General features: G+C 47.1%; 1 protein-coding gene across 3 annotated transcripts in view; it reads right to left on the reverse strand.

The window, feature by feature from the left end:
- Window positions 1–636: 636 nt before the first annotated feature.
- bahcc1b (BAH domain and coiled-coil containing 1b) overlaps window positions 637–25,970 on the reverse strand; it is a 66,519-nt gene continuing 41,185 nt past the window's right edge. For all 3 annotated transcript variants that reach the window (XM_056365258.1, XM_056365257.1, XM_056365256.1), the window contains exons 8-28: window positions 25,427–25,567; window positions 23,977–24,179; window positions 23,024–23,399; window positions 21,048–22,001; window positions 17,535–17,701; window positions 16,620–16,756; window positions 16,222–16,326; window positions 13,766–13,844; window positions 13,427–13,613; window positions 13,161–13,328; window positions 11,745–11,915; window positions 11,043–11,287; window positions 8,758–8,962; window positions 8,433–8,550; window positions 7,812–7,887; window positions 7,595–7,703; window positions 7,385–7,501; window positions 7,161–7,298; window positions 5,090–6,540; window positions 3,936–4,172; window positions 637–3,413 (exon numbers count right to left, since the gene is read on the reverse strand). In XM_056365258.1, the coding sequence (XP_056221233.1) occupies window positions 3,204–3,413; window positions 3,936–4,172; window positions 5,090–6,540; window positions 7,161–7,298; window positions 7,385–7,501; window positions 7,595–7,703; window positions 7,812–7,887; window positions 8,433–8,550; window positions 8,758–8,962; window positions 11,043–11,287; window positions 11,745–11,915; window positions 13,161–13,328; window positions 13,427–13,613; window positions 13,766–13,844; window positions 16,222–16,326; window positions 16,620–16,756; window positions 17,535–17,701; window positions 21,048–22,001; window positions 23,024–23,399; window positions 23,977–24,179; window positions 25,427–25,567 (5,594 nt within the window). In that variant the 3' untranslated portion in view covers window positions 637–3,203. The remainder of the gene's footprint in view (window positions 3,414–3,935; window positions 4,173–5,089; window positions 6,541–7,160; window positions 7,299–7,384; window positions 7,502–7,594; window positions 7,704–7,811; window positions 7,888–8,432; window positions 8,551–8,757; window positions 8,963–11,042; window positions 11,288–11,744; window positions 11,916–13,160; window positions 13,329–13,426; window positions 13,614–13,765; window positions 13,845–16,221; window positions 16,327–16,619; window positions 16,757–17,534; window positions 17,702–21,047; window positions 22,002–23,023; window positions 23,400–23,976; window positions 24,180–25,426; window positions 25,568–25,970) is intronic.

The following is a 25,970-nucleotide window of genomic DNA, read 5'->3' on the forward strand; positions in this document are numbered from 1 at the left end:
CACACACACACACACACACACACACACACACACACACACACACACACACACACACACACACACACACACACACACACACACACACACACACACACACACACACACACACACACACACACACACACACACACAGTAAACTCCTAGAAGTGCAGGATTGCATTCACACACTGTGGGCTTATATCGGTGTGTACACACAGGTCGAGCATGTGCCACATGAACATTTATGTATTACACGCATGTATCCAGAGACAGTCACAGGTGAGGATTTGAGGTATTTGCATCCCGAAAGCTGATCCCCTCGCTTTGTTCTCTTAATGGTGCTGTTCCGTTTTTATTATTCTGAATACCTGAGTCACCTGCACAGCCCGAGGAGACTTTATCTCGCCCGTCGTCTCTCATGAAACTCTGCGAGATACAGTTTCCCATTCTCTCCCTGTTCTTCCCCTCCTATCGGCCACAGCTACAGTTTCAAATTGCTTCCCCCTCTCGTGTTTTTCCTCCCTTCTCATTCTTTCCACGCTTTCTTCTGCGGTCCACTTTCTTACAGCAGACAAATGATCGGCATTGATGAACACAAGGCGGCATTCAGAAGACTCACACCCAGCAGGAAAGGGCAAAAAAAAAAAAAAAAAGACATCATGATCGTCATGTTTTATTTTGTAAGAATCTTTTTTTTTTTTTAATGAAACACAAAAAGGCAATAAAATTAAGATAAATAATTTTTTCTTTTTGTACATGAGGAAATATTTAAGTCATATTTCCAAAGAATGACTGAAATTACATAATATATTTTAGTAGGCTATCTCGACCGTACAAAGCAGGTTCCAGTGGGTCTAAAAAACAAAACAAAAAAAAACAATGTCGTTTCTGTCAAAAGGTGATGGTTAGAACTGAATCCAGTGTTTCTTAAAGAAAATACAGCTTTTAAAAAATAATTCAATTAAAGACCCATAAAGTAATATTTCAAAAAAATTGAGTTTCACATTAGATTCCTTTTAAAGCTTTTGCTTTGCAGTGTAACAGCAACATCGTTGTTAAAAGTCAGTCAATGTCCTAGAAAAGAAAAAGGCATTCATGTTCTTCCCCCCTGTACATCCTATACACTGACAACAAACAGTCATCACAGGCTTGCATAAACAGTTAGACAATGGTAAACAAGGAAAACAAGCAAACGTGTAAAACACACACACACACACACACACACACACACACACACACACACAGACATTTTTGGCAAAGCAGGAATAAAAGTGACAAGAAGCATAATTTGTGATTTGATCCTTATCTTGTTTTTTCTTTTTTCTTTTTTTTTTTGTCTCTCACCATTGTCCCATTGATTGGCTCTGATTGTCCTTCACAGTCACGTGATGCCATTCTGGTTGCCATAGAGACCTCAAGTGCATCAGCTGGGCAGCGCGCAGACAATGTTGCTGCAACGTTTCTCGGAGGCTGTCATAGCAACGCTGGGTGAGCGCGAGCAGACAACGAGAGGAACTCTACTTCAAATACCTCGGTGATTGCAGGGGTCCCGGATTCAGATTTGATTGAACGTCTTTTTTTTTTTGTCTTTTTCATAAAATTGTTTTCTTCTGATGCGCTGAAGCGTAAACTCACAGGTGCTTTGGTATGTTTCGTTTTGATGCCAGATAAATATCTACATTTTATATAGGAATACAGGCTAAAATAGATAAAGAAGAACTAGATTCTTTAAGGATCAGAGAACAGCAGAAACTCAGTTTCTTTTCCAGTATTTGTGAAAAAAAAAAGCTCCCAACAGGAAATGCACATTCTTAACTCAACAGAGCAAAATAAAAAAAAAAAAAAGACATTTTTGACACATTTAAAAAGAGCCTTTTTCTGATTTCCTTATAAAAACAACATTTCCCAAACACCCTTTCTACGTATTCATCCCTAAAGCAGGGCTTACAACCACAAAGTCTTCACAACAGTTGTACAAGTCCAAGCCTCCAATCCTGTTCAGTGCATCGAGAGAGGAGGAAACTTAACCCAACCTCCTCCCTCTGCCAGACCCCCCCCGCCCCGCCCCCCCACAACCCACCCACACACACCCTAAAAAAATCTAAATAAAATATTCTTCTCTGCAAAAGAAAACAACAAAAAAAAGAACAAATATATATGTATACTATTTACAACATGTAATTTTATACATAATGCTGTACAAAGCACACACGCTTGCCCATGCACACTTATGCACGCACACCAACATGCACGCACAGTTCAAATAAACAATCCAACTACCTGTACATGTGTCTTCGCACCTGAATAGGAGGATACGAGAGAGGTATTGACGTGTATGGCTTGACAGGAGGAAAAAAAAAAAATTTGTCGTGTGTTTCCGTCGCGAGGACTGAAAAAGCGCACGTTAAGTACTGAATAGATTAATATTCAGAGTGTTAGAGACATACCGACGGTGTGTCATGACGTCATCTTTGCTTGATGAGCACAGGCGTACACGTGCATGACCACACACACGCACACACACTCATACAATACAAACACACGCACGCTAAAGCACTATTTACTTAGAGCTCATTAAATGCTGAACAGGGTCATCGCAGCCACTCTGCAAACACACACACACACACACACACACACACACACACACATTTACACACAAGTCCGAACTACAGTGTTTTTTGGTCCTGTTGGGGATCTGTCGTCAACGTCAAACTACCAGTATTAGACCATTAAAACCATCCAAACCAGTGTGGTTTACAGTAAGTCTCTCCCCTCCGTACTCTCTGCTCTCTGTCTTTGTCTCAGAAAGCCAAGTCTGCCAGCCGCCTCTCCATCGCATATCCAAGCCACTGTACTCCAAAGTGCTCATGTCCACGGGTCCTGTTCGTTTGTCGCGGTGGTGAGACGCTCTTCTCTTGCAGCCACGGAGACGAGCTGCAGACTCTCGCTGCAACAAGGAGCCACAGTCCACATCTGGGAAACAGGTTGAATCTGACACGGATCAGACTTCTCCCCAGAACGAACCAGACTCCTCTTAAGTGCCAGTACTGCTGGGCTTTATCCAGTGGGCTAGCTCCTCCTCTTACAGGGGACAGATCAGTACGCAGAGCCTAAACTCTTGTCTCGGTCTCCGTCTGCCCCCTGCTCCGCTCTGGAGGACCATCCTGAAGGCCGTCAACTCCAGAGCTCAGGTCAGTATTTAGATTTCTCTCTAGCTGCCGGTGCTAGGACACGATGGCCAAGCCGTCTGCGCTGATCAGCTGGCCTGTGGTTGGTTCGTAGGTTCCGGCCAGGTAGAACAGGTCGTTTGCCGCGTTGCCCAGCTTGCGCTCGCGCATCAGGTGATCGTACTCTGCCCTGCTGACCACCTGGCAGCGATGGGAGATGGTCTGCACGTCATTCTCATCCTCGTGGCTCGACTGGTACAAGGCGTTCTACGGTAGAGTCGAGAACAATGGTTGACAAATCAACAGGATAATGTATGCGACAATCAAAACGTTGCATTTACAATTTTTCTTAATAAAAGCATCAAGCAGCAAGTTTTTGTTTGGTATTTCTATGGTGCTGTTTTCACTCCCACGCAAACTGTGGGTTTGAGTTTCTGCTGATTTTTTATGTTTTTTCAGCCTTGCTGGATGTTAATATTCATGCTAAGTACCCAGCTCTTTTTCTCTTTATTCCAAACAAAATCAAATATTGCTAATTGCCTGAAATGCAAAATGCATGATTTCCTGTGCAGCAGGAAAAAGGAAGTAGAAAGTAGGAAGGAGTGACCCGCCCTAGAATGAGTATTTAGAGCCAGTTTGATGATCTAAACGGAAGTACCACTCACATCAGATGAGAATAGAGAGTAAAAAGAAGCACACTGGTAATATATTTATATGAGGATGACGCAGACTGTTAACTTTGACCATTTTCCCGTTTTAGAAATTCTACTCGCACTCCTCGGGCTTTACCTTGCCATCGCGGTGTCGCTTCCCCAGGCGAGTCTCCTCCGGGTGGTAGAACCACTTGACCCTGACCACCATGCTGGAGCTCCACGACTCCCAGAGGCTCTCCACTCTGCCCACGTAGGGCAGCTGTGGCCGGCCAGGTGACAGGAACACAGCACAGTCCCCGACACGCACCGTCTCCTTGCCCCGCACAATGGCCTTGTAAAAAAGCTTGCGGGCTTTGCCCTTCAGACCTCTCCTCTGTCAGAGAGAGAGAGAATAAAATCAGCACCCTCAGTCAATTTATTCAGTGTGGACGGCTTATTTCACCACCAGCCTCATTTCAGAAATTAATTTGGGTTTTTGTTTGTTTTGCTAAACCCAGTCTACCACAATATAGGAGGATTTAATATGTTTTTCCATTTCGAATCCAAAAAAATGCTTCTCGCCAAAAAATATGGTAGTTCAATTTTTTTTTTTTTCTTTTCTTCTTCTTCTTTTTTTAAGTGTTCAGTGCCAAACACCGACTGGGTTACGATTGAGTTACAAGAGCACATCGGTAATTCACTTTTAACCTGATGAGGCAATACCACTGAAACTCACCTATGAGTTGTGATAACAGTAACCATAACCTGGATAACACACCTACATTTGTGTTTCCCCTTCTGATTTGTTGGGGCATGTACACACTTAAAAAGGATGCAGTCGTGTTTATAAAGCAAACTGCATGGAAGCCGAGAGCGGCAGAGGTTGCTCAAGCCGTTTTGTTCTGTTATCTCAGGATCGTGACTTAATAATCAGGATAACAAACTCTGAGATTAACCACACCGAGTAAGGCTGATAGCGGTGCCAATGTGTGCAGAGCCTGAGTCAGAATAAGCAGTCGTTGCATTTACTGTATGTAATCAAGGTGTGACACAGCAGACACCGCCACAACAATCAGCCGCCTACTGAAGCTGTGACTTTAAGTAGGTTACAGACACCAAGACAATCGTAAAGTGTGATCATGAGAAAAAACTGTGTGTAATGTAATGGGATGTAGTAATGAGACATTACAGCTGTTCTGCAGCACAGACTCAAAAAGAAGAAAGATTTGGGAAAAACAACAAATTCAGAGATTATTCAACAACAAAGAAAGAACATATTAAAATACAAATACAATCCAAATGTGTTCTTACCTGTGTGGGGTTGCCGGACCATTTCCACAGCTGGCGTCCAGGCAGCAGGGGAGCCATGTTGGGCAGAGGCTCAGGTGAAGACATCCTCTGCCTCTTAGCTGTTGCCGGGTCCTTGGAGGAAGGTTTCGGCTGCTGGCTCACAGGACTGTTTTGGCTCTGATGGTGGCTGTTAGGAACCCCGTCCTTCCTCTTTAGCTGGGTCTTAGCTGTGCTACTGTTAGCCACCATACTTCCTTTGGACATGAACTCCTTCCTGTCTTCTGCTCTGTCAGCCCTCACCTTTGACCCCGAGACGGCCATGCTGGCTTTAGCCACGTAGCCGTGAGCAGGGGCTGAGGCAGAGGCAGAGGGAGAGGAGTTGGAGGTGGTAGGGTCAGGGTTTAGGAGGTCGGAGGTCATGTTCTGCCTGTGCTTGTGTTTGTCCTGCTGGAGCAGTGCACGGCGCAGCAGCACAGAGGACGACTCTTCATCAGAGGAGTAGGAGGAATCGTTGTCGGAGGAGCAGAGGGACGAGGACGAGATGGAACCGGAAGAGGAAGAGGAAGAAGAAGATGACGTGAAGCAGACGGAGAGACGAGAGGGAAAACGACCACCGCGGTGAGGCGGGACTCCCGCACTACGTGCGTCAGCATCTTGACCTTCATCCTCATCATCCTCATCCAGCTCAGAGTAGGAGCTGGGGCAGTCGCTCGGGTAGTCCAAACTGTAATCCCCACCTTGGACTCCGAGACCAGCTGACAGAAGATCCTTTCTTAGAGGTGGAGCGCCCTTTAGAAGAGCCTCAGACCGGGCCCCAGCACCGTCTCTTTCCCCTCCTCCCTTCTTGCCATCCTTCACCAGGAGGGACGGGTGGATGTATCGTAGTGGTGCTCCTGCAGAGGCGAGGCTCTTTCCCACTCTCCCTCCGCTCCCTCCGAGTCGAAGCAAGGCCTTGCTGTTCTTTGTTTTAGGAGATGTCACTCCTTCATGGTCAAGCTTCACCAGGAACTGTTTCCTGTCCCGTTCGCTCACTGGCTTCCTGTTCCCAGCTGCCATTGCCATGGTGACAGCTGAGGAGGAAGAGGAGGACGAGGAGTCCCGGAGACCCATGGAAGCAACTGAGGTGACGGGTCGCCCGGCTCCGGAGCTTCCACCGCTTCCGAAGGTGGAGTAGCCGTTGGCGATGCTACTGAATGAGTCGACTACAAAAGGAGAGCCAAAGATGCCTTTGATGGGGGTCGGAGTTGCAAGAGGGTGGGAGGCGGGCCGATGAAAAAAACCCAAATCCCGCTCTCGTATTCTCCTCTGGGTCTTACGGGACGTCCCGTTGAAGAGGAAGAAGTCAACCGGCGGCCTCTTCCTAGGCACAGACCAGTTCAACAAGGAAGTGGTGCTTTTGGTTACAGTGTCTGTTACTGATGTCGGCGCGCTGGCGGTCTTAGGCACTGAGTGGATTTTCTTCGGTCTGCCAACTGAAAAAGGAGCCAGCAACAGAGAGGAGTTATAATCAATATGAAGTGACAGGTCTCAGGACCATACTGAGATTAATTGTAGAACTAAGAGCTTTGGGGAAACTTAATATCTTTATCTCCTTGATCTTCCCCTGGCCAGGTACATTTCGACACATACATTACTCACACTGCAACAAACCTGGTAAACCTGTCTCTCCCCCCCAAGCCCAACTGTCACCCTGACTTTGTGATCAGTTACATGTATGTTGCTTAACTTCAAAGAGCACACGGTTGACACTTCATTAAACCATAATTAATCATGTAGTCATATGGGAACAAATGACAGGCAGCAAACAAGGAAGTTTAATTTACGAGGCTTTCGGTTTATGCAACTCTGACTCAGAGGCATCTGATAATAATTGGTCGACAGGTGGAACTGTGAGCGAGTTGTTGTTTGTGGGAATTTTGGCCTGAAGAGTTCTGCGTCTGCGCGTATATGTAATGTATTAACTAGTTAGACCAGTGCGACACAGACAACACATCAAAGGAGTGATGTTCACTGGATTCCTCAGACAGGTCATAAACCAAAGACTGTGTAATAGCTGATAAAAAATGATTAAATGTTGTGTCCTCCCCCTCACCTGGTCGTTTCTCCTGGGGCCTCCCTGCTTGCTCCTCATTGGCTGGTTTTTCTGTAGGTGTATCTTTCTTCTCCTGCGTGGACCCTCGTCGACCGCGGCGACCGGGTGAGATCAGAAGGGCGGGAGAGGGTTCCGCACCTGACAGAGAAGAGTTGTTTAATGGTGGCATTCATTTATTCATTCATTCCTTTGTTTAGCATGCACTACATTTACTACACACTCACAGCGGATCTGGTATCCGGGGGGCAGGAGTCTGATGTTTGCGAGGGAGATCCTTCCTCTGTCTCCGTCATCAAACTCCACCATCACACTGCCCTCCTTCTCCGCCTCACCCGGACCTCCTGAAGCACAGCACAGAGAGGAGGATATGAGCTGTGTGTGCGTGTGAATGTGCGTGCGTGCAAAGAGTGAGGTGGTCGGTGCATGTCGCGCACCTCGGTGGACATATCCGGGGTAAAGACAGCGAGAGCGCTCGCTCCAGTAGGCACAAACTCGCGTCCCTGCGGTCAGGATGGCCTCAGTCTGGGGCCGCACGTCTAACACCTGGAAAAAACAGAAAATAAACTGTGTAACTCTTGTGGAGTTTGAGTTAAAACGACCCACAGCTGCCACAATACTGCTGATTGTAATAAATACTAAGCTGAAACTCACAGCTTCCTGTAGCAGTTGCTCCAACGAGTAGATCCTGGGGCGATTCCCTCGTTCCCCCTCGATGACAACACTGAATCTAAAGAAGAAAAGCCAAAAGAAAAAGGAAAGAAAAGGAAATTAATAAAAAATAAAAATTGCTCAAAAACCAAAACCACCATTTCAATTTGTAAGTTATAATTTCATATTTACTCTCACAAACTTGCTGCGAGATTTCAAGGTTTTTGTCGTGAGTGCTCAGTTACTCTACAGGCAGCTGTGTTGGCTGCCACTGCTGTGTGTCTTGGCTTTGTAGTCGTCTAGACTTCTTGTTTGTCAAGATTCTCACAGCTGCCAGGCATTTAACTAGCGCTAAGCTAAGTTTTCAACTCTCTTGTAAATCAGACTTGGGTCTTGTCGCAATATGTCATTTTAGTACGGAACTAAAGATTTTGAGACAGCAGGTCCTGTGATTAATCGACAGCTTAAACAATGGTCATACGTGACATTTGCTGTGGGTGAAGTGCCTCATTTTCTGCTACAAAACCTAGTGGAAATCTCTGCGCTCTTTTATAGGTTTTGCATCTGTGCAGCGACAGCAGCGACAGCAGCGACAGCAGCGACAGCAGGGAAGCAGGGTCTTACATGTCGGGCAGGTCCAGAGTTTGGACGCAGGCGGCGTACAGCAGCTCGTCCTCCTTAGAGATCAGGATCTTCAGCCCGTCCACCAGCATCTCTTTGCTCAGCACACAGTTTGGCAGGGCTGCGGGGGGGGGGGGGTACATAATTTGTGAGTGTGGTGAATAATTGCTATGTGAAGTGATGAGGAGGGACAAAGAGGCAGAGGTCTGTGTGTGTGTGTGTGTGTGTGTGTGTGTGTGTGTGTGTGTGTGTGAAAAGGATCCAACACGATTTTAAAACTTGCATGTGTGTGTGTAATTATAAATGATGTGTCACTGTTTGTGCCTACCGGGTATTCGGCAAGGCATGTTGGGAGGAAGGTGGATCGACTTCTTCTCCTTTGCCTCCTCCTCCTCCTCCTCCTCTTCTTCCTCCTCTTCTTCCTCCTCCTCTTCCTCCTCCTCTCCCTCAGAGAAGCTGCTTTCCTCATCCAAGCGAAAGCCGTCATCAGCCGCAAAGCTCTGCAGGAGTCGGCTCACCGCGTGGCCCTTGGCCTGGGCGGGAAACAGGATGTGACATCAGTGGGCAGAAAAAGGCAGGACATGGCATCATTTCATTATGCGCCCAAACGAATCAGTGGTAAACGGGACCTGCAGGTGAGTGAATGTCTTTTCCAGTCTGATGTGACTGATGTGGTAAATCCATCAGTGAAAAGCAACCGCAGGCACCAACGCCTCTTGTAATGCGACACCTCAATTAAGTCTGCAGGATTTTTTTCCGCTCAGCTGTCATCGTTCACTCGAAGTTCAGAGGTCGCAGTCGGTAATAACTGCAGCTCTTGACCTGGTAAGACTTTAGCGTTTTGCTCAAGGACACTTCAGCAGGAAGCCTCAACCCTAATTTACATTCTCAGTTCAGACACACACACACACACACACACACACACACACACACACACACACACACACACATCTCCAGACCGGTTTAAGCTAGTCTATCCAAAGATGATTGATGACAGAGGATGGAAAGTCAGCTCACCCAACAGGTTTCTGCTTGTATCTAAGCTTTCTAAAGAAAAGACCATAATATTCAATGCAAGAGAGATGTTGTGTGTGTGTTTGGGTGTGTGTGTGTGCGTGTGTGTGTTGTGGCTGTGTGTGGGTGTGTGTGGGTGTTGTGGGTGTGTGTGGGTGTGTGTGTGTGTGTTGTCTCTTGGAGTTTTCCACATCAGGAGACCATATATTTTAGTGACAGAAGTTTCGTCACCAGAGGGCATGGGTGATCATTTCCCTTTAGTGGTGGTGTTGTGTGTGTGTGTGTGTGTGTGTGTGTGTGTGTGTGTGTGTGTGTGTGTGTGTGTGTGTGTGTGTGCGTGTGTGTGTTTGTGTATGTGCAGGAATGTATGGGTGTGTGTAAGGTTATGGCCAATGATTATCTTTATACTTCTGCGTTTGGTTTGGAGTTATGTGTTTTTGGACATTCCCTCACGATGACTCAAAGACTAAAGCAACCTCGGGGCATTTCTCATTAAAATGAATGCGGGTGTCTCGCCAACGGCTGCCTGCATGAATACAACGGGCCCAGTGGTGTGTTAGCACAGCAGGCACGCATGCAAACACGCACCTATAACAAGAGCAAATGGTATATTTGAAAAAGTACCAGATTTACAGCCATTGGTAGGTAATGTCAGCGTTAATCTGCAGGATTTTCAACCTTCCTGTCAGGGTGCGGCTCGCTTCAACGAGGAAGGAGTGAACGTGAGGCGAGGGCTTTTCCAAATTCCTCCCTGCTTCTCTCGTTCTCAGCACAAGGCCAAAGGGAGTAACCTTTCTCTGAGTCACCTTCCCTCCTTTTCTCACATTTCCAGTCACCCGCTGTCTGAACCGAAAACCTCTCCTGACCACTGTTGGGTTCGTTACACAGAAACCAGCGTGTCCCTCTCTGCTCATTAACTCATTTCAAAAGTAATGTAATTACCTTGCTTACAACTCTGTGGCAGCAGTAATATATTGTTACACTCTTTCCGTTACACTTGTAAAATTGGCAATTGCATTTCACCTTTTCCCGAATCAATTCCCGTTCCCGTGTGCTTCTGTGTGAATGAGCAGGAGACAGAAAATAGATCCTATCCCCTATAAAAGGATGTTGAACTTTGGAAGAGCATGTAGTTGCACAGCTTCCTGACGGTGACATCCACTTCAAATATCGTCCATTTTCTTCGCAAGTTAAGCTCCAATTGGCAGAATATGTGTGAATGATTTTATAACTTCAGAGCAGAAAAACAACTTCCTGAACGTGATCAACAGGGATCACGCTCAGGAAGTTGTAGAAGGTTTTTTTTTTTAAAAAGTATAAAAAATGTGAAAGAAACACTGTATTTCAATGCTGTCTAGGTCCCATGATAATTCACAGACGTGCACAGGTGAAGCTGTTGAGAAGGAAATGCAAGATGCAAATACCAGTGATGAGGGTGTAACAGAGAGGTGATGGAGTAGTGCCATAAATCACTGCTGTCAGGGGGTAATTTACTTACTTAAACAGTTGTCGCTGGCAAAAGCAGAATATTGCTGTCTCACCGTAATGTTACACGTCACCAGCCGACACCGGTAATGTCTGGCAAGTGTAATGTCTCACCTTGCCCAGAATGCCCTGTCCTGCTGAGGTCTTCTTCACGGCTTCCTTGCTGCTCCTGTTTGCTTCTGTCAGAGCTCCGTGGTTCCCCCGGCCGTTCCCAAATCTGCAGCCCACAGATGACACGCCACAGCTGGGCAGAGATGCTCTTTTAGTCCCCTGGTGGTCTGGACGTCTCCTCTCTGAGCTGGCGAGGCTCGGCCTTCTCGGTGCTCTCCTGTGATCTATACTGGGCACGCCCCCCATGCCTGAGGTTGAAGGGATGTTACATGAAAATGAAGTAATTTCATTTTTTTTTGTCTTTTCCAGTTCTTGGAAGCCACATAACAGTTATCTGACAATAGTCTGAGCTTATTAGATTGCTCTAGATGAGTTAAATAAACAAAGACTCCCTCTAGTTTCTTGGCCGTCATATCAACACTACACGTCTGTTCCTCCGTGAACACATCACCCGCGCATAGTTTAAATTCAAGATTTGCTAGAAAGCACTTATAGTTGTACACAAATCACCCATAATACCCATAAACGAGTTAACACTGTCACTGTTGGGTGAAACCTGGCATGTCCAACCTGAAATCAGCCGTATCTTTAGCAAAACCAACAGTTTTTCCCCCTTTTGATTTCGAAAAGTAAAACAAATGTAGAGTTCAGTTACAGGTTTTATTTGACAGCAGCACACATGAAAAATACATATAAAAATCTCACCAGTTGGCCCTGGTCTCTTACTCCTGGCTTTCTGGTTTGTTTGGAGCTTGGAGGACTGTGAAGAAAAAGGTGCAATCCCGGCAGGGTTTGCAGGAGTTTCTTTAGAGGATGAGCCAATCTTGGTGTCACCGGCTCCATCTTCGCTGTCGTAGCTGCCGTCCTCCTCCTCCTCTGTGGAATCACAACATCAGTTTGATCCGTCAGAAAGCTTCAAGTGATCTAAATGTAAGTACTGCTAACTAAAGCCACTTGACAGGATGTATTGACAGTGAGCCTTCAATATTCCTCCAGCATCTACAGTTCAGTTCAAAAGCCTGTGGCGGAACTCACATAATCGTAAACACAAAGACAGAGGAGCAAACAGAGAAGTGTTGGCAGTGGCTGCATGTTTGATCAAACTCTGATTAATTCCTGCTTTAATGACTGCACAATAATGCACTGCTTGTTCCTTAGCTGCAGTGACAGGAAGCAAATGTTGGCACACATGCACAGATGTAGCGCTGCATGCACGCGCACACACGCACGCACACACGCACAGAGTGTTATTGGCAGCTGTGTGTCACTGACTGTGGGGGTCGTGTCGGGTGTCGACACATCTCTGACACACTTGTCACTTACATGGCGTTCTCGTCAACACTTAGCCCCAGCCACACACACACACGCACACGCACACGCACACACACACGTACACACGTACACACGTACACACGTACACACGTACACACGTACACACGTACACACGTACACACATTAAATCACAACTTCTCCATGCCATCAAGGTCGTGAGGTCTGTCAGATTCTACCGTTCTCCTGAAGTTTTGTTCATTTCATATTCGACCTTCCTCTCCTGTGAGGCATTCGTTTAAAAGTCAGGAGCAGTGTCATTGTGTCTCCTCAACTCCAAGGCCTCCGAGGAGGGCATTTTCACGAGGCTGGGGAGGTGAGGAGGAGAGAGGGGAGGGCTGGGGTGTGACATTCTGACCGGGGCCAGAGCGGGCTCACGTTACCGTACGGCGTTGAGGGCAGGGGTGGCTGTGTTGCATGCCTGTGGCAAGTCGTTAACGGTTTTAACGGTGTGACAGACGAGCTGGGAAGTGAGAGGAGGCCCCCGATGACGGCAGACATCTCACTCTCAGACACTTGATGTGCACACACACACATGCACACAAACACACACACACAGACATACTCTCATACTCTCATAGTGAAATCTCACAATGTCTGGTCGATGCTCTTTCAGCCAAATCGACACTGCTTGACTCATAACTCACTGGAAACGTTCTTTTTCACAATAAATGAAAAATAAACGGCCTTTTGAATGTTCATCTTTGTTCTTTGCAGCCAAGTTCTCATCTGGAGGATCCTTGTTCGGCTTGAAATATCGAGAAAATGTGTGTGACCTGCACAGAAACTCACCGTGCTCTGAGCTCTCGCTGTCACTCTTCTCTTCCCTAACTTCCAGTTTCTCAGAGGCCCAGCCGTCCTTGTGATGAGCTCTGTTCAGGTCCACACCCATCAACACTTTGGGCTTCCGACCTCTCTTCCTCTTCATGGTCTGACCGGCTTCCCAATCCTGCCGAGGGTCTGATGGATCAACGGCAGGGGTAGAGTTTAGTTTTGCAGTGCAACCTATAGAACAAGTGAGTGTGTGAACTTTGTATGCTCCCTTTGCCCCCCCCCACCTTTCCCTCCTTGTCTGCAGTGACTCTTGGGCGTCTCCGATGCTCCAGGGTCCCCTCTGCAGTGCAGCGTGCCTGCTGACGGTGCACCACGCTGGGCCGCAGCCTTCTGCTTCAGCTGGGTGACCCGCCTGGCCAGCCTGGAGCTCAGGGTGCTGGGCCGACCTCTGTGCTTACAGCAAGCTTTCATCTGTAGATGGGGAGCAGAACAGCTAATTATTGACTCATTTCTTTGCACTAATTGAAACATCCAGGAGAGAAGAGAAAAAAAACATTAGCAGCAGGAAGTGGTTGTCAGTGTGTGTGTGTGGATGAACCAGGAGAGACTGCAGAGGGACTGACCTGTGCAGCACTCAGGCTGTTGAATGCATGATTGGACATTTTCTTCCTGGCTTTTTCCTCCAGCAAATTCAGCCCAGCCCTGGAAAACATAAAAGCACAGCAGAGGCGCACTTAAATAAGATATTATCATACATAAAACGGATTACAGAATTAATCTGATCACACATTTCTTTTCTCTCGAGGATGATATTCTGTCTAACTCTGCCTCTCTCTGCTCTCTTCTCTCTAGTTTCACTTCCCTCTCTGTTGGGTTCATTCATTGTCTCACTCTCTTCCCACTCTTCTTCTCTTTCTCATAACTTTGATGAGGTAAGAGACAGGCTCTGTCGGCCGTCTGCGCAGTTTAACGGCAAACACAGAAATATTCAGCAACCGTGTGAATATGAAACTCTGCTGAATCACCACATGAAAGGATAAGAATTATCTGGTGTGAAGGAGAGAGGAGAAGAGACAGAGAGAGGCCGAGGGAGGAGGAGAATGGTTGAGGGGGGAGGGGAAAGAGACAGAGAAAGAGATGAAGCAGTCTCGGGGGAGTCTGTCCGTTGACCGGAGCTTCAGGGCTCAATCGATAAACACTAACCTCTATTGAACACTACTCCTCCCTTCCTCTCTCTCTCTTCCTCTCTCTCTTCATTGTATGCATGCTCTCTCACACCACAGGCAGCCAGCATGCACACACACACACACACACACACACACACACACACACACACACACACACACACACACACACACACACACACACACACACACACACACACACACACACACACACACACACACACACACACACACACACACACTCTGTTAGCAGCTATGTCTGAGGCAGGTGAATCCTATATTCCCACAGAGGGAAGGTTTGACTCTCAGCATCTCCACTCCCAGGAGAGGAGAGAGGAGGGAGGAGAGAGGAGGGAGGAGAGAGGAGAGAGGAGAGAGGAGGGAGGAGAGAGGAGAGAGGAGAGGGAAAAAAGGGAAGAGATCTATCTGTCTAAAAAAACCTGAAAGATTTGGACCACCTCTGTCTGTTGCAATCGCCCTGCCTGACCCTCTGAGCTTCTAAGCCTCTCAGTTTACACCATGTCACGTCCTAACCTACTGCACAGTCACTGTGAATGTGCACTTCTATACATACTAGATATTTCCCCAAAAAGTGTGTGTTCACTACTTGCATACTCATGGTTTGGGCTGCGGGGCCCTTTGTCCTAGTTAAGTGAAATCTCATGCAATGATATTTTAAACAGTCTGCCTCCAACTTTTGTTGGAAGTCCTTTTCCTACGGTGGCCCTATTGCCCAAATGTGACTTTAGAAGTTAAAACCACTGAATAACAAGCGCGTTCCAGCCATTTTCAGCACTTTTTAAACTTATTTTTTGCCTTATTTCTGATAGCAAGAGTGAGAGAGAGACAGGAAAGTCAGGGAGAGTGGATGATATGGTGCAAAGGGCCACGGGTTGGACTTGAACCCGGTTCTCAGAGAAAAAGCAGCGTGGTTGTTGTCCATATACAGTGCAAGTGTGTACCGAGAGTAATCGTTGGTTCACTTTCAAAAGGTTGTTACTCTCTCACTCTCACACCGTTTCATTTCACCGCACAACTCTCACGAGAAGATGAAAGTATAAACAGACGATGCAACGCTTGTTAATAACAACAGAAATGCTGCTCACGCACATCGTGTCCAGCTCTACTAATTAAACAAGTTCTGTGTGTGTGTGTGTGTGTGTGTGTGTGTGTGTGTGTGTTGCAACGGCATGTATGACTAAAGCCTTTCATTGTCATTTTCATTAGCGCCTTCTAATCATAGTAACCGTGACAAACCTCGAGTTTCACTAATCATTTTATCAAGGCGAGGGGTGCACATGCTAACAGAGGTGGGGCAGCATGAGAAAACACATTTATCATGATGAACGCTGAACACCGACTCTGTGAGTGTGTGTCTTCCAGCTTCGTGCGTATGTGCAGGAATGCGTGCGCGTGTAAAGTGTTAACTAATGCGTGGTTGTGTGTTGCAGCCGGTGAGGGTGGTGTTGAGTCGTTTATCACTGTAATAACTGTACATCACGACTTTGTCCAGCTGTATTAATGTATGCTGGAGGTTCACATTGAATCAGGACATAATCAATGCAAGTGATAAATATGATTAAAAGTGATTAATGATGATTAATGAAGGCCTCATCTCCATTACATTCTCGCATTTAAAATCACACCCAGCTTACAGCTTCCATCACATAACCCACCGCGTGTAAGTGTGTGTGTGTGTGTGTGTGTGTGAGCAGCTCCTTCCAGTGCCCAATCAAGCAAATCCTCAGCTATAGAGCATTCGAATCAATTCAGCTGAAGAAGAACTTCTTGAAAATCAACCGTGCCTTTCACTAAAAACACAAACAGAAATCAGGATGAATGAGCGAGGCTTGCCAATCACGCTGATTATACTGACGCAATATCAGAGGACTGACCTGAGTCTTTTGGAACTCTCTGCAGCAGCTGGGCCGGGGGTGGACTTGCGCTTGCGGGGGCGACCGGGCCCCCGGCGGGCAGGGCTACGAGACGTCTCCTCTTTCCTGCAGAGAGGAACACAAGGAGGAGGAGGAGGAGGAAGATAGAGAGAGAGAGAGAGAGAGAGAGAGATCAAAGACGCAGTCAGGACAGCAAGAGAAATCAGGAGGAAACTTGTATCGGCTACAGGTCAAACTGCATTAGGTATGAGCAGACAGCAAGTCCTGATAAATCAGGAGGATGCAGCATGACAGCAGAGCTGCGAATGTTGGAATGCACGATTCAATTTAGACAAAAAGAAGAGTGTGTGTGTGTGTGTGTGTGTGTGTGTGTGTGTGTGTGTGTTCTCTCTGCTCACTGGTGGTCGTGTTTCCTCTGTAGCTTGGCCAGTTCTCTCTGTTTCTCTTTGTAGCGGCGCTGTAGCTCAGCCAGCTGGACACGCATGGCCAGCTCCTCCCCTCCCATCGTCTCCATGGAGCCCTTCACTGGGCACACCTGACACACACACACACACACACACAGAGGAATTTGAATGCTGAAAACAAACTGAGTTCAACAGTCTTTGGACATATGAAGTCGCCAGCTTGTGTTTGTGCAGCTTGTTGATTAGATGGAGTTCTCACCAGTTTGATCCCTGAAGCGGCTCATTTTTTTGTTAACCGACAACATCCGCCCTTGAAGGCAAGGGTTTCTGGGAGATCGAACTGGTGCTCCGTGTTAAAATATTTACAAACATGACGATATGTAGGTGACTAGAACTTAAAGAACTTCAGTTCCAGTTAAAATAAAAAAATATTCTTTGCTAATAAAAATCACATTTTGTGAGAAATTTGCCTTTTTTCACAAAAGTGTCGGATTTAATCACATCACATAAAAATAAATAGTCTCATTTAAATTAAACGCTACACATTTTATTTGACCACTTATAAGCTAATGTTATTTGTCCAGTATTACTCAGCACACAGTGATGTACGCTGCAGTGGGTGCATATGGATGAGTTTGATGTCCATGTTTGCATCACTGAGGATAACCAACGGATGATTTGTGCTAATTTCTTACTTGGAATAAAATTGTCACATAAAAATCTGTAAATGTTTGTAAATGTCAGACAGCCTTCTCTCTGTAGCATGTTTTTTTTCTTCTTTTTTTGTTTAAGCTTAGTAAAAAAACAAATGAGGTGTGTGTCCATTGTTCAACACTCTCCTACATTTTCAGCCTGAATGATTTATGTTTGCATGCATAAAACAAAAATACACATTCGCTAAAACCTCACTGGCTCGTGGCGAGGCGTCCAGCTGCACTTCCTGCGCAGGTTGAGCCTTTTCCTGATTGGACACTGCTGGTCCACCCCCACGTCCACAGCCCCTCCCCCCATCTCCAGGGCACGGGCGGCCGCCAGCGTCGCCAGACTGTGGAGGTCAAAGGTCAGCATGTCCTCACCTGCACGGAGACGGATTGTTGTGGTTTAAGATTGGTGCATCAGAGCGGCTGACACCGTGTTATAAAACATGTTGCGCGCTGAGCGGATTTATTTCTGGAGCGATGAAACCATGCCTTGAAAAGTGGTGATATTTATGATATTAGCTGGGTAGTTTATTTGATGTATACTGGTGTTCATGCCTAATCGTACACAAACAACACAAACACACACACATGCACACATGTGGGGGAGTGCTAGAGAACGATCTCTACATCTGTCACCGTCATTAACTCTGTCATTGTCACAGCACCAGCAGATGAAACAGAATATTCATGAGACAGTGCACACACACACACACACGCATGTAAAAACACACACACAAACCTATGCAAATAAATCACACTCATTCTGAACACACACATTGTGCAACAACATTGACGGAGCTGCACAGACACGAGCATGAGTGTGTGTGAGGGAGAACTGGAGAGAGGGAGAACAACAGACAGGAGGAGGAGGAGGAGGAGGAGGAGGAGTGCAATGCAGTGAGATGAAGGGGGGAGGGGATGGGGAGTAAAGGGGAGGAGAAGCAATAAGAGGCAAAGTGTTTATTGAGCTATCTATTTATTCTCCTACATCTCCTCATTATGGACATGGACAGAATCCAATTTCCCCCTTCGAGGAGAGGAGAGGAGAGGAGAGGAGAGGAGAGGAGAGGAGAGGAAAGCAGAGGAGAGGAGAGGAGATGAGAGGAGAGGAGAGGAGAGGAGAGGAGATGAGATGAGAGGAGATGAGAGGAGATGAGATGAGATGAGAGGAGAGGAAAGCAGAGGAGAGGAGAGCAGAGGAGAGGAGACGAGATGAGAGGAGAGGAGAGGAGAGGAGAGGAGAGGAGAGGAGAGGAGAGGAGAGGAGAGGAGAGGAGATGAGATGAGAGGAGAGGAGAGGAGAGCAGAGGAGAGGAGAGCAGAGGAGAGGAGAGGAGAGGAGACGAGAGCAGAGGAGAGAGATGAGATGAGAGGAGAGGAGAGGAGAGGAGAGGAGAGGAGAGGAGAGCAGAGGAGAGGAGAGGAGAGGAGAGCAGAGGAGAGGAGAGGAGAGGAGAGGAGAGGAGAGGAGAGGAGAGGAGAGGAGAGCAGAGGAGAGGATCACTCTGTGCACTGGAGCTGCAAGGCGTATTCACTGACATCTGACATTATTAAAACCTGTGTGTGTGTGAGTGGGAGATGGAGACAGAAATGCGGTAAACAGAGGGAAGAGGGCAGGAAGGAAGGATGGAGTCTTCATCTGTGAAGCCAAGAAAAAAAACCAAAAAAAACCCCAAAAAAACAAGAGCATGAAGGAAAGAATAAACGGGTGTGAGAACGACAGGTAACTCCTCGGAGAGCGACAGGAGAGAGCGGAGGAGGAGGCTGAGAGATGCGGCTTTGTCCTGTCCTGGCTCGCAGAGGTCAGTGCCATCTCATCTGTCAGACCTCTGAGCCAATGGCACGCTCCGATTACACTGTCAGGATGACATCACCGCTGACATCACCACACCTAGTTTAGCATCCTGGAGGATGGCCACAATCGATAGACAGCCTCTGCCCACAGTGTACCACACACACACACACACACACACACACACACACACACACACTCATCTGTGCACAGTAATAACACTATACTGTGTCTCTAAAGGGGTGAAGGGTGTAATAAGAGGCAGCACATGGGATTTGAACGAGAAAAACAAAAACAGTGGAGGAAAATTAAAAACTATTACAGTTGATGTGGGCCCAGTCATCATTAGAGTCCATTAAGGAAGTTTATTGAGCTGAAATTTCAATATAAAGGAAATGTGCAGGAGTAAAGGCAACAGTGACACAAACGTCTCCTCTGTCTACGTGTAAATAGAAGTAATGGTGTTAATTTATACTGCAGGGGAAAGTATCTCTTGATTCCTTAATCTGTAATTGCGATCTCCAGTGAACAGCTGAGATATCCTTCCGCGTCAAGGAGCAGCATAAATGCATCTGTCTGGGATCAGTTTCATCTCCCAAACACATTCACGATGACAAAAACGCCATCAGTGGTATTAATAACATTCCACACAGCGAGGCCGGAGCGGGTTTTAAATAAATGTGTTGCAATTTGGAGAACGTTTTCCACGCCACGACAGGACTTATTGATTTCACACCTATTACACATGCGAACCACGTGCGCGCACACATAAACAAATGCAAACTCGCACGCTCCGCATCACACACACACACACAGACACACACACACACACATGCGTGCACACACACGTGCACAAGACAGCTGCAGAGCGACTTATGATTTTTACACTTATTAATTCCGTCAACAAGGCTTGCAGAGGCAGGATTTACACACAAGATTACATTGGTTTAATAATAAAAAAAGAAAAAAAAAGGAAAGAAGAAGAAGCGAGTGAGGGGGAAAAAAATAACAAAGAGGGAGGAGGAGGAGGAGAGGAGGGAGGAGGCGCAGGCAGGGAGCAGGCAGCCTGGTGGAGAGACACATAGACTCTGATGGAGGAGAGCAGGGATTCATCTGGGATTACTTAACAGCTTACACACACACACACCTCCGTGCACGCACACACACAAATACAGGCAAACATACTCACACAGATGCTGGCATAAATAAAAACACTTTCTCTCAGAGGGACGAGAGGAAAATAGGAGCGCTTACAGGAGAAGTGTTTTAAAGGAAAGGGTCTAATTAGCAAAGCAAGACGCCGGAGCCTGGGGGACACACTGGGCAGCGTGTGTGTGTGTGTGTGTGTGTGTGTGTGTGTGTGTGTGTGTGTGCCTGTGTGAGTGTGTGTGTGTCCTGGCTTGTGTCTGAAGCTCAGCTTGTTTGTCCATCTCTGTCCCCCCCCCCCCCCCCCCCCCCCCCCCCCCAAACAAACACACACATACACCCTCCCCAGAGGGAAAAATATGGTCCATAGGAAAGAACAGAGAGTCCAAGCTGAGGAAGGAAGCAGGACAGTTGGTGGGAAATTTGTGTGTCTGTGTGTGTTGTTAATGTGTGAGTTGATAGACTCCACATCTGGGTTGCACACGTCGTTTTTTTTTTTTTTCTTTTAGTTCACTGTAAGTGTGTGTGTTTGTTTGGACAAGAAAGAAGTAGGGTAACTCCTTTTCTTTTTTCCTTGATCTAATTTTCACAGGCATTTTAGTCCCGTTTGCTGTGACACGACAATAACAACTGTACACTGGGTGTAATGGAAAAGGGTACATGTAAATACTGGGATCATTTACGTCGTCATTTTTCATTTCAGATGTATTTTATAAACTTTCAGCGGTTTTGAAAGTGGTTGAAAATGTCAGATTAGTGAGGACAAATATATTTTCTTCTCACCTTCAGTGACTTTCTCTTTGCTCTCCCTGCTCCTCTGCTGGATCTCCAGCTCAGCCAGCTCTCCCAGTATCTCCATACCGTGGTGGGGTGGAGGACTTGGGGCCTGGACAGCAGGTGCAGGTGGGTACAAGGCATCTCTGGTGGCACACAGAGCCGCGGCAATCAGGAGCTCCAGGCTCCACATGTAGGCCCCTTGGAGCTGGGCTGCTGTGCTTGTCGAAGGAGGGAGGACGGGGTCAGAGGTCGGGGACGGAGAAGGAGAGCTACGCGTTACTTCCACCAAGTCTTTGCCTGGACTTATCCCACTCCCCTCCTCTTCTTCCTCATCTTCAACCACCTCTACATTCTCTCCTTCTTTGTCCCCATCCTCCTCTCCCTCCTCCTTCTCCTCCTCTTCAGGCTCTACAGGCACAGACACAGTACATTCTGTTGGGTCAGGCTCCATTTTCTCTCCCTCATCCTCCTCCATGTCCTCTTTTCCATGTTCCCTCTCATCCTCCTGCTCTTTGGATAGCTGGGGCTCCTCCAGGCTGGCCTTCTGGCCTGGATAACCCAGAGAGAGCTCTACTTTTAGGGTGTTGCCTGTGGCTGTGGCCGGGCAGGCTGGATCTGGGACTGGAGCTGGGGAAGGGCATGGCGGCAATCCAGAAATCTTGCTCTCAGGCTCGGAGACAGAGCATCCTTTTGCTTCCGCCCTCCTTTCTTCCTTCTCTTCCTCCTCAACTCCACTCTGAGACTCCACCACTTCACAGTCTCCCCCGTCGTCTTCTACCCTTCTCTCATGTTCTTCTTCGGTGAGAGGTTGGATGTGGCATGGATGAGGGAGGGATTTTGAGTCCGGCTCTGCTGGCGCTGCCTCCACCATGGCTTGTTCAGCCAATCGGGCTTCAGCAGGCGAGGGCCCGGCCTTGTAACCCATGGTGATTGGAGGGTAGGTGTATACAGGTGGCAAGTCTGGTAGAAAGAGGAGAGAGCATTGGTTTAATATATACAATGTATATATTTATATATTTATTTTCAAGCATCTACAGAAAATGAACTGAAAAATCTTCTGTCTGCAGTGAGATCTTTTGCTTTTTAAATTCATGGTCATTCTGTTCAGGCAGACAGGAAGCAAGCGATCACAGTTGGAATAATACACTGACAGCTGGGTGCAGAAAACACAGGGAGTGTGTGCGTGAAAGTGTGTATGCGTAAAGTTGTGTATATTATATTTACTGCGTGTGTGTGTGTGTGTGTGTGTGTGCGTGTGTGTGTGCAGGTGTATGAGTGAGTGTATAGATCTATGTGGGATATTGATGACACCCTGCTGTTTTTCTGTGATTGCAGCGCTGGCCCTGTCACCCCTGCATTCTTATTATTGATGGTATCCCTCCGCCCCCTGACAGCGCAGCCAGATGAATGCGTATCCTTCCGCCTGTACTTCTCAAGGACCCCTGAAGGATAAGGAGGGTCTATCTGAAGAATTCATTGACCTTCCTCTTATGACACCCATGTAAGCTCAGACACATGCGTGCACGTTGGCAGGTCGCACGCACACACACTGAGTGCCCATATGCTTTCTCCGACCTTAATGGCTGACCTGTCGATTGTCCCTCTTTAGCTTGAACAGACACACACACACACACACACACACACACACACACACACACACACACACACACACACACACACACACACACACACACACACACACACACACACACACACACACACACACACACACACACACACACACACACAAGCTCAAGGACAGACAGAACAAGGGATCAGTCATGCTTCAAACAATTTCTGCAAAATCAATTTCTGCGATTTTGCAGAAACAATTTTCTGCAAAATCGCCTCAAAGAGAGCTACATTTCTGCAGCAGCTCCCTCTGTCTCCCTCCCTCTTTTTTCCTCTCACACACTGTCTCTCTATTTCTTTGTTTTTGCTTTTTCTCTCATTAAACAGCCTCTAGACATCTCCACATTCACCTGGCTCTAGGGACTGTGGGTAGTCCTGAGGTGGCTGTCCCTCTCCTCTGTCGCTGCCCCTCTCCAGCCCTTTGGAGAGGTGTGAAGGAGCTGGGCTGAGCGCCGGGGAGCGGGGCGCAGCCGCGGCCGGACTCGGCGCAGGGGTCAGAGGGTTCGGCGGGTGCGGGCGCCTGGACGGTGAGTGGTAGCAGGGTGACTGACGGCTGGTGGGACACATCCCCGGAGACGGTGTGGGCGTCTTCGGTGGAGGAGGAGTGTGAGAGAAGGGTTTGGCTGCGTGAGAAGAGGTGGAGGAGGAAGAGGAGGGGGGAGTTCGGGATGCTGAAGATTCATGAGGAGAGTCTTCTATGGTGATAGCATGCTCCTCATGTTTTCTCTGTGAAAAAGGAAAGGGAGAGTTACGACTTCGTCTATCCTGACAAATTATTTCTCAAGAAAACGATGCGGTAGGTTATTTAAAACACACAGGACAGGCGGCACTTAACATGAGCACAAATAAGCACCGCTGCTGAAGAGATAAAGGAAAACCTTCCGACGGAAAAGCCACGAAAAAGAGTGTTGGCCACACAGTTTGATTGCCAAATGATCTGGCAATGCGAGAGTGGGAAGGCACCACACCAACGCCTCCTTATCAATGAAACATTTTGCCAACAGAAAGAGGAAGTCATTGGCTTAAGTAAATATTGCTGAGCGTGATTTTGCATATGTTTTTTCTGTCAGTGTTGAGAAATTGGGATATCAGAGCTGAGGGATCTTCAAACAAATGATTAGCGGGGCTCTGTAATACTCTGACTACTCAAAGGAGGAAGAGTTTTGCACAGTATTTTCACACTTCCTAATTCTCATTTGCCCACAGTTTCACAATAATATGTTAACACCATTTCACAAGCTTTACACTAAATTGTACCCTCTCTCACGTATGTCTGGTCTATATTAACATATTAACATAGTACCTGTCCTATGGAGTGGCGCTGCATGTGCTCCATGGCTCGCTGCTGCTGCTGTTGGTGCTGATGCTGCTGCTGCTGCTGCAAGGCGTACAGCTCCTGTTGCCGTAGGAATGAGGAGCGGGAGTAGACGGGATGATGCTGCAGGTGAGGAGGGGGGCCCCGACCTCCGTACATGGGAGGCCATAGACCTGACTGCTCCAGAACGTCTGGAAGAGGAAACAGAAAGAGAAAAGTGAATAAATAAATAATTGTTGGTTAACTCACATTATTCACCTTTTGAATAAATAAGCAGTAAAATAATCAGCAGAGAAATATTTTCATGGTTGCATCATAAAGAGAAACTCTCATTGAACTCTGAAAGTGCTCATTTGAATATGTGGAATTGGCAAGAGAGCTCAGCCACCTTAACTGCAGATGTAACAACTGTGAGCCGTGTGTCGGCCACAGACTGAATAAATGAATCCTTCTTTAACTCTTCCTATTTCTTATGATGGTGTTTTTCTGTGCAGGGAAACACACAGTTTCTTCAAAGCCCCACCCTAGGCACATACAGAATGAATTCAGATACACACAGATGCACATACACTCACACCCACACACACATCCCTCCTTGGACGCCTTGTCGCTGGGAACCTTTGTTCTGTGAGATTAGCCTGAGTGGGCTAATGTTTCCCAGGGGAAGGGTTCAGTGGATGCACTTCCCCTCTCTGCAGGAACTCCCACGAAGCGAGGCAAGGGAGGCGGGAGATAATTAAATTTCACAGCCTGTTTGCAAAGCAGCGTTGACACACACACACACACACACACACACACACACAACACACACACACACACACTTCTCTCTTTTTAGCAATGGCTGACATGTACAACACAACCCTTAACACTGAGCAATGTCTCATGTTGTTCCAGACACAAACACAACTAACTTCATATGTTCACACACAGACACACGCACACACACACACACACACACACACACGAACACACGCACACACACACACACACACACACACACACACACACACACACACACACACACACACACACACACACACACTTACACACACACTTACACAAAGTCCAGTCCAGTGCGCCACCACGAGAGAGATGAATGCCAGTTAAAATGGTTTGCATAATGCTGGGCACATGCAGAGGGGGCAATGGAATAGCTGCTCCCATTAACAAAGCTATAAAACATGGCCCCACTGACAGAGGGACTTAGTTGAGCATTATATTATGATTAGTCAATGATACTAAAACTCTGGGAGAGAAATGGCAGCGGTCTCTGATGGTACAAACGGAGAGAAGGAGGGAGGTGGGGGGTGGGGGAGGGGGCAGTAAGTACGGGTAGACAGCAGTGAATATAGACTCTGCTGGTTGTCTGCCTGTGTGTGTGTGTGTGCGTGCGTGTGTGTGTGTGCGTGCTCTTGTTGTAAAAGGTTGCTTAGCGTACCGAGATGATGGTGAGGCCCGGGCTCTGTGGGAAGAACCACCAGCGGGGAGTTAGGGTCTTGGGTGAGCGACCCCAAGACGGGCTGCAGAGGGCCGGGCAGACCTGGTGGGAAGCCGGGGCTCATTCCCACGTGGCTCAGACCTGGAACAAAGATAACACAGTCAAATGAGAGCAACATTTAAATACTTATTTTACTACTCCAAGAAGATAATTGTGTGCTGCGTACCGGGTGAAACCAGTGATACACCCATCAAACACGAGTAAGAATAATGTGGAGCTGTTGTGGAGGCTTGTGCATAAAAAAAAAAAAAACAAAAAAAAACAACCAGATTCAACCTTCATCTGGGTTTGACTCCACATTATTCCTTCTCCTCCAACATGTGAATACCTGAAGTTTGCTCTTTTCTACATGTTTGATTTATTTTGCTACGCTCCGTCGCTCATGGGTGTAAAGCAACTGCTATTCAGCATTCAGCCCAGAGTTTTTATATTTACTGTTATAAACACTTTCTAAAGAAAATGTTACCGAGACATAAATAAAAGA

This window comes from Seriola aureovittata, chromosome 21 (assembly GCF_021018895.1).
Source record: "Seriola aureovittata isolate HTS-2021-v1 ecotype China chromosome 21, ASM2101889v1, whole genome shotgun sequence".
NCBI lineage: Eukaryota > Metazoa > Chordata > Actinopteri > Carangiformes > Carangidae > Seriola > Seriola aureovittata.